The sequence below is a fragment of the Mugil cephalus genome, chromosome 20 (genome assembly GCF_022458985.1).
Source record: "Mugil cephalus isolate CIBA_MC_2020 chromosome 20, CIBA_Mcephalus_1.1, whole genome shotgun sequence".
NCBI lineage: Eukaryota > Metazoa > Chordata > Actinopteri > Mugiliformes > Mugilidae > Mugil > Mugil cephalus.
Genome location: NC_061789.1, coordinates 16489291 through 16497507, shown reverse-complemented (window position 1 = coordinate 16497507; position 8217 = coordinate 16489291). Strand labels below are relative to the sequence as shown.

Here is an 8217-nt window from a genome sequence, read left to right as displayed (position 1 = left end):
GCACTTTCAGGAGTGTCTTCCCTGCCTCCATGACAACCTGCTGGAAGAAGATGTTATGTCAAGGACTGAAGCGGAGGAAGCTCTGAAGGATGGATTCCTGATCGTGGACTGGGGAGTGTTGCAGGATGCCGGCAGTGTGGACCTGGAGGGGATCACTGAATGCACCACCAACTACATCAACTTCTATATGGATGTTGTTTTTCCCACCGGAACTGTCTGCTGCTTCCCTAACAAATAACCCCTGGATCTATTTACCTTGTACACCTTGGACCTCAAGTACAACACAGAGTCGTGTCATCTGCAGAGGTTCTCAGATGACACTGCAATTGTGGGGTGTATCAGGGATGGACAGGAGTAGAAGAATCTGGTGAAAACCTTTGTCTCATGGTGCAGAGCGAAACACCTTCTGATCAATGCAGCTAAAACCAAAGAGATCATAGTGGTTTTCCAGAGGTCCAGGTCCCACCTGCAGACCGTAACCATCAACAGAGAGTGTGTAGATGTGGTTCAGACCTATAAATACCTGGGTCAAGAACTGGACTGGTTGGCTAACATAGACTCGGTACACATAAAAAGGTCAGAGTCGTCTCTATTTCCTCAGGAGGCTAAGATCATTTAATATCTGCTGGAAGTTGCTGGACAAGTTCTACCAGACTTGTCGCTAGTGCCCTCTTGTATGCTGTGTTGTGCTGGGGAGGCAGAACTAAGAAGAAGGGAACCTGACGGCTGATACAGAAGGTTGGCTCTGTGGTAGGGTCAGAACTGGAGTCCCTGACATCAGTGGCAGATGCAAGGACCTTGAAAACTGTTTGTACCTCAGGCCATAAGACTGCACAACTGAGCAAACTCCACCTGCTGAATCCTGAAAAAAAAAAAACCTTTCTAGCAAGTGGACCTCACTTGTGATTCCATAAATTCTATGTGAAATGTATGGAAGTGGATCCGCTTTACAGCAAGACAGAATGAGCTGTGTTGACAAATTAATTAAGACACGAGCATCTTTCGAAAGGCAATTAGCCGGCAGAAGGGGCGCAGGACGCGGCTGGAAACCAAAATTTATGACGTGTGGAGTGGTCTTGATTGCATTGCTAGTCAGGAGGTAAAAAGGTAATCTGCATTTAGAATGAAAATGCTGGAGAGATGTCAAGTGTCATTTTGTTGCTCTACACTCGACAGAAGCCAAAATGGGGGTCTTTTGTTCAGTGCTGACCTCATTCAGTGCTGAGATACTTGAGAAATAGGTGTTCCCTCAGAATGAACACATATTTAGGACTGCTCATTGGACTGACTTATATTGGGTTTCATGACTGGGTTCACATTACACAGTTGAGAATCTGTTATTCGTATTTACAAACACCACTAACGTAACACTCAGAAATACCTTTGCATTGTCATAAATGCATTTACACACTGTAACCATGAAGGGGCAGCAAAAAAACGTGAAAACCAGAGCAGTATATTATAGAGTCTGGCCAACTCAACTCATGGGCGCCATGTTTGCTACATCGGAGATGATTCTACAGTGTAACCCTATGGGGCAGATGGGCTATGTTGAAATAAATCGCTTATTTTCATAATTAACGGGCCTATAAATGTTATTGCCAAGGCCTGTCAATGTGTAAAAGGCCCTCACTTAAATATCCCAAAGTCTTCTTACTTTAAATATATTAAATGAGCTTGTGAAATGCTTTGTAGCCCAATCACTTAATTAGTCATGGAGCTGTGTTTACCTTCTCCTTAGTCTCCCGTGTTCATCCATCAACATTAAGTTTGACATTATAAATACTCAGGTACAGTGACAATTAAACTAGTTTTACTGTTATTTAGTATTATCATTATGACATTAGCACGCTAGCCACAACAGCTTAGTAGTAACAAGGGTAAAGTTATGTGTTAAATTTCTACATGGACGTAAATTACATGCACATGTGGGTTTCACAGTATACATGATGCTAGCTGATCGTTTTCTAAGCCTTTAGTCTAGATGACTAGCTAGCATAAGGCTAGAATAAGGCTTGGTTAACGTCAAACTTAATTAATTTGTAAAGCGGTGTTGGCCATTTTTTCAGATCAAAGCTCCCATTAATGATGGTGTGACTTTATTTTTCATATATAAAATCTTAACAGACGTCAGAGAGAGACATTGACATTTACCTCACATAATGGAGAGAAATCAGTTGACATCCAGTTCTTCCTTTTAATCATCTTCTCCCATGACTTTCTCTGCTTTTGTTCACCGGGGAAACGGTGGGGCCGTATATTTTAACTTTTAGTCCAACTTTCAGTTACTGCCACTTCTCTATAGGTGAATATTGGTCAGATGTAGCTAACGTGGCGCCCATGAAACACGTGACCAGCTCAAAACCACTCAGCATAGCGGGGTAGCTCAGTCCGTCCAACGTGTCCCCCGGAAATAAAACTGTATTTCCAGTGTGAGTGTGTGTACACAAGTTCACAAACGAGATTTACAGCCGCTTTATATCTTCATCATGGACAGCCGAAATAAAATTTATAGACACCTTTGATATTACCACCAATACTGATGAATTTATCAACAATCAACAATGCGTCATCGTCTTCCGGCAAGCTCCTACACAATTCTTTTCGTGCTTCTTTTAAAATATCATATGGATATATCATAATACCGAGAACGTATCTCATGGACCTGGGACGTATTATTTCATAATAATTAGTTGTTATGTCGTCATAAGGAGAACTTTTAGGGTACTCACTGTCTAATACTGAGACATTAAATACAGAGATGCAAAGTCATCGTTATCGGACACTATGTCGTGATTATGAAAGAGGAAGACACAAGACATGCTGTGTCATTATTACGGCATGTGCTTCTGTTGACCGGTGTTTTTTTCCAAGAGGCGGAAGCTTGTATGATTTCAGTCTTAATTTCTTTTTTGTTTGTTTGTTTTGTTGTTTTTTTTGCTAATCGGGCATAATAACATAGAGAATCCAGTAACAGTCATGTTTGAAGCGTGAAGGTCCAGATCTTTCCAGACTTTACCCGCTTTTGCGGTTTCTCCCCGGACAGTCTACAGGGCGGTACCAGAGTGACGTCACGTACGTCCTGCCGTGGGAGGAGCTTGCGTGACGCATCAAAACTCGATGAAAACAGACAGGGCTGCGGCTAACCGAAGACACTGGAGCTCAGGGATATTCGGTTAAATTCCTGTGAAAACGGACAAAAGTCACAAGTAACTCGGATAATCGAGCTGCCTTCCTCTGGGACACAACAGGGCGACAAGAAAACGAGACCCGGTGAGTAAAATACTGAACAAAAGCTATGCTTAGCTGTTAAATTAGGCTAGCTATTTTAGTCATCAATCTAAATAGTTTGAGGGAAATAGTCAACTAAGCCAAAAACATTTTTATGTTACTCGTGTTACATGTTCTCTCTGGAGGGTAAGTCTAGAAGGAGAAAGTGTTTACTCACGCTGGAATTCAAGCTTATACCTTGACAATGCACAAGCTATCGAGTTGCTATGACTTCTGTTAAGTGATGGTAGTGTTGTTTTGTTTAGTAACTTTAATGTCGATTGAAATACCACATTATCTCAATATGTTACAGGAAGACCGTTTCCTCCTCTCTTGTATTTGTAACCAACGTGAGTTATTATCGGTTACGTAACTGAACTAACGCTAATCGTGTAAGTTAACCTAGCTAGCTAGCTAGTTAGCTTGCTATTTAGCAACTTGGGTGTAGGGCTCAAGGCTAGGGTGACGTCCCGGATTTCTGGGGACATTGCTCGTTTTGGATGATCTGTCCCCGATTTTAGCGTTTTATGAAAGAGAAAAAAAAAACATGCGCGCAGAGTCTAACTATTACGGTAGCTGGTAGCACTGACATTCATACTACAAACATGTCAGTTTAAATCGGAATAACTTTGGCAAAATAAATAAAACCCCAATTGCCCATTTTTCTTCATTTCATTTCTTGATAACATTTAGTTCTTTTTTTATATATCCGAGTGGTAAATGTCCTCGATTTTCATTTCAGATATCTGGTCACCTTACTCAGGACTCATGACTGTAAATGACTCATAACTAATCCCATAGCCACCATTAGTGAGTCTAAAGTGAGACTATCCTTCGGTCGCTGTCAGAACAAACAGTTAAGCCCACTTAAGCTTTTCTTTCCCCTTCCCTCCTCAGTCAGAGCTCACCGCTGTTTTCTGAGATGGAGTTTCCAGATTTGGGAGAGCACTGCTCTGAGAAGACCTGCAAACGTTTAGGTGAGCGATTTACTCATGTGAATACGAGTGCTGAGATCATATTCTGCTTTGTGGCTCTACTCGAGAAGTCTGACTTGTACGTAAAAGAAAACATTTGTCTGTTCAGATTTTCTTCCAATGAAGTGTGATGCCTGTCAAGAGATTTTCTGCAAGGACCATATAACCTATGCAAATCACAAGTGCATGTCATCCTACAAGAAGGTGAGTGATAACTGTTAGCACTATGCTACAGCTTTACCTAACATTTAATCTTTATGATTATTCATGCCAAGTCACACTTTTAGAATAACAGAAATTAAATAATTTACATACGTACATAAACTAAAGCTATGGTGACTTTATTATATGCTGTTATGTGTATTTGAGTTCAGTCATTATCGTAACCCTTTGAGCATCTTTAGTCCGCGTTTTATGAACGACTTTATACGAAGCTCTTGATTTCCTAATGTTTCATGTAGGACGTCCAGGTCCCAGTATGTCCTTTGTGCAACACCCCTATCCCCATCAAGAGAGGAGAGATGCCCGACATTAAAGTTGGTGAACACATTGATCGGGACTGCAAATCGGACCCCGCACAAAGAAAGAGAAAGGTCTGTGTAAAGCTGATGTCTTTAACGTATCAGACAGAACTAACCTGAACAGCACTGATGCAATTGGTGTTTTTGTTATTTTTAGATTTTCACAAATAAATGCTCTAGAGGTGGCTGTAAGCAGAAGGAAATGATACGAGTGACCTGTGATCAGTGTCATTTAAATTACTGTCTTAAACATCGGCACCCGCTAGACCACGATTGTAAGACTGATGGGAAACCTCTGTCCAAAACCGGGTAGGTGGAGTCGCAGTGCACAGTGTTGCCTGCTGTCGTTTCATCTGAAGCATCACAGTGAGGGCTGTTGACTTATCTGATCTGGTTTGTTTGTCTTAGACATGCTGCTGTAATGAGGGCCCAGGGAGGTTCCTCCACCTCTGCTTCAGCTTCTAGTTCATCTAGTTCAGGAAATCCTAGAGAAAGGCCTGTTTCCAATGGTCTGAGCTCAAACAGCAGAGGTTACAACTCTGGGTGAGTATTTTCTCCTTGGTTTGGATTTATAATGGTAATAGTAACTTTTCAAATATTAAGTACTAATCTTTTATTTTCCTGTTTGTTTTTCGTTTCCTCCTTTTCCCAGCTCTGTTCCTCGGATTCCTACTTCCGTTTCAGCACAGAATGTCATCCCACCATCAGCCTCGTTTCAGGCTGGCATGGTACGCGCATCTTTTACGTCACCTTATTCAAAATTCTCTTGTTGGAGGAACATATGAACATGCTAATTTTGCTCTTTGACTGCAGACAGAGGAGCAGGCTTTACAAAGGGCTCTGGAGATGTCCTTGGCTGATTCGAGGCCACCTGTTCAACCGACCCTAAGGTGAGTAAACCCTGTTACACAACAAATATCCTATTATGAGCTTTACATTCCAGACCATGCAGCGCTTTTGAGATCGGTGTAAAGTTTAATATTTTTCCAGCCGGATTTTTATAATTCTGTTTAGAGAATCCATCTGAACGGTTTACATAGATAGAAGTAGAATGATCGGATGAGATAAATGTGTCTCCATGTCCCCAACCATTAATTAGAAAGGTAATTTTTTGTAGGGCTGGACGATTAATCGAATTTTGATCGCGATTTTTGCTTCTCACGATCATAAAGACACTGTAATCGAAGAAAAACGATTAATGTGCCCTGCGGCGTGTTTGCAAGTTCCTGCGCTGTAAAAGCACCGTGAACGCACCTGTGTCGCATGCAGCTGCAGCAAACGTGTGATGTGTGTGGATCAATTGTGGAGCGAGAGATTGACAACATGGCAGAAAGCCAGGCTGAGCCTTTAGTTAAAAGAAAGGGAGGACAACTTCGGTCATTTGGAGACATTTTGGATTCAGATTGTTGGACGTGGAGCGTCCAACAAGTGTGTCTGCTCCCTAAAGCAACAGGCGGCTGTGACATTTATGCTATAAAAAGTTATATTTGAGTTTTGGTGGTTCAATAACTACTTTTGAAACCAATGAATAATTGTGTTTACTAATCGTGATTTTCATATCAATCAAAATAATCATGATTATTATTTTTTCCTTAATCATCCAGCTCTACTTTTTTTGACAAACGTGAAAACTTTCTTTCACTTTTGAGTGTTGGATATGTCAAACGCATAATTTCTTCCCTGCTTCACTGGCGAAACTAACTTAAGTCAATACAAGCAGATGACCAAGGGCGGATCATTGTTTTCCATGCGTGACACTGTGCTCAGTCCTCCAGGTGAGCATGGCAGGAATAAAGTTTTGGCAGCACAGTTGTGAAACTAGTGCCGCTACATTTTCCGTTAACTTTAAGTGTCATATGTAATATGTGTAACAACCAAGAAGAGTTTGTGAGCAGGGACCAAGAGTTATTCTTCTAATATCACATCATCCTCTATGGTGCTTAAATATTTGATGGCATTCATATCTGCATGTGTTATGGCGGTATTATTCCACCGGAGAAAACGCTTTCGTTGGCAGTTGCCTGCAAGAACGACTCTGTGTTATTCATCTATGTCTTTGAGTTAGAGTGAAATGGAAAGCTACGCTATTCATTCTGTCTCCACTATCCGCGCCGATGTATTGTACAATATAACAAAGGAAGGAATATGCTTTGCAATTTGCATTTATATTCTAATTGGCGTAAGGTTTATTCCTATAGAGGACATTCAACTCATGGAGCTTAAGAGTGAGAACTACTGAGCACGTTAAGAGCTGTTGACAATTGCTATTTGTGTGGTGGTTTGATAAATGTAACATTTAACAGTAGTAATTCTTTAGAGATGTGCGTCCTCTAATGTTAGTCTGTTTCTTTGTGCCTCAGTCCTCAGGAGCAGGAGGATCTGGCTCTCGCTCAGGCTCTCGCTGCCAGCGAAGAAGAATACAGACGCCAGCAGCAGAGACAACAGGTACCCGGAAAGCTTAGCCGTCACTAGCATGCTAGCATGTAGGTACACTGTTGTCATGGCAACCCGCCCTCTCTGAACTTTCTTTTTTGGCAGATGGAAAAGCTAATTTAATAAATGTTCAGTTATTATAGAAATAAAAGGTGTGAAAACGTGTTTCTAACGGTGTTTTTTTTTTTCTTCTCTTTTTTCAGGGTAGAGAGTCCAAACAGTCCAACTGCAGCCTTTCTTAATCTCAGACCGCCATTTAGATTTCAAGCAAATTATTTAGGAGAAACCCGCACATCCGAGATCACTGATTGTTCAATGAAGACATAACTCTTGAGAGAGATTTTGCCGCCTTCTACTCTATAAGCACATGTACTTTCCAGCAGGATCTGTCATTTTTACTAATGATTTGCTCTGTACATATTTTATAAGCCGATCATAAAGAATCCATTATATTACCACATATGAATATTCAATAAATTATGTCAAAGATGAACTGATGTCAAAGGCTTTATTTGGTGGACATGCTGAGGCTCAAAGTGGTGAGGTCTCATATTTAAGCAAGTAAACAAGTCTGTTAGATGAGGAGGACCAATAAAGATGTATTCAGCTTTTCAGCAGGACGGGGTTAAAGGTTAATAACTGTGGATGAGGCCTGGAATGATGAGTCAGATGTTTATTAAATCCTTGATTAGAGTGTTTCACACAAGTAGCTGAATGAGAGAGAGCTGCTTTTGACAGTTTACTCGTAAAATGTTTAAAGACAAGCTGGGATAGACTCCAGCCCTGTGTCCCTGTAGAGGACAAGCAGGACATGAACAAATGTTTAAGACAAAAAACGTTCGTTCAATCAAACTTTATTTATAGAGCACTTTTCATACAAAATATGCAGCCCAAAGTGCTTTCCATAAAAATAAAAACAGAAAAACAACGAACTCAAGAGACCACACACACACACACACGATCAGTTTGGGATCTAGTGATTCTTTTTTTCTTCTTTTTTTGTTTGTTTGTTGTTCCTA

At 40.9% G+C, this 8217-nt stretch overlaps 1 protein-coding gene across 3 annotated transcripts; it reads left to right on the top strand.

Annotated features, from left to right (window-relative positions):
* Positions 1 to 2932: 2932 nt before the first annotated feature.
* Positions 2933 to 7691, top strand: zfand2a (zinc finger, AN1-type domain 2A). 3 transcript variants are annotated; one of them, XM_047572987.1, is made up of 10 exons: positions 2933 to 3273; positions 4168 to 4247; positions 4354 to 4448; positions 4706 to 4837; positions 4923 to 5074; positions 5174 to 5308; positions 5418 to 5493; positions 5579 to 5655; positions 7126 to 7248; positions 7402 to 7691. In XM_047572987.1, the coding sequence occupies exons 2-9, from the start codon at positions 4193 to 4195 to the stop codon at positions 7235 to 7237; spliced, it is 834 nt and encodes a 277-aa protein (XP_047428943.1). In that variant the 5' UTR covers positions 2933 to 3273; positions 4168 to 4192; the 3' UTR covers positions 7238 to 7248; positions 7402 to 7691. The 3 variants fall into 3 exon arrangements, with proteins under 3 accessions (XP_047428943.1, XP_047428941.1, XP_047428940.1); XM_047572985.1 differs by having other exon boundaries at positions 2935 to 3273; positions 4172 to 4247; positions 7126 to 7210; XM_047572984.1 differs by having other exon boundaries at positions 2952 to 3273; positions 7126 to 7210.
* Positions 7692 to 8217: the final 526 nt, after the last annotated feature.

What these genes read in the sequence shown, in the direction of transcription:
- zfand2a (XM_047572985.1), top strand. Translation starts at nt 4,193, where the DNA reads ATGGAGTTTCCAGATTTGGGAGAGCACTGCTCTGAGAAGACCTGCAAA. An exon ending in AGCAGAGGTTACAACTCTGG is followed by an intron (nt 5,309 to 5,417) that starts GTGAGTATTTTC and finishes TCCTTTTCCCAG; the next exon opens with CTCTGTTCCTCGGATTCCTA. An exon ending in CCTGTTCAACCGACCCTAAG is followed by an intron (nt 5,656 to 7,125) that starts GTGAGTAAACCC and finishes TTTGTGCCTCAG; the next exon opens with TCCTCAGGAGCAGGAGGATC.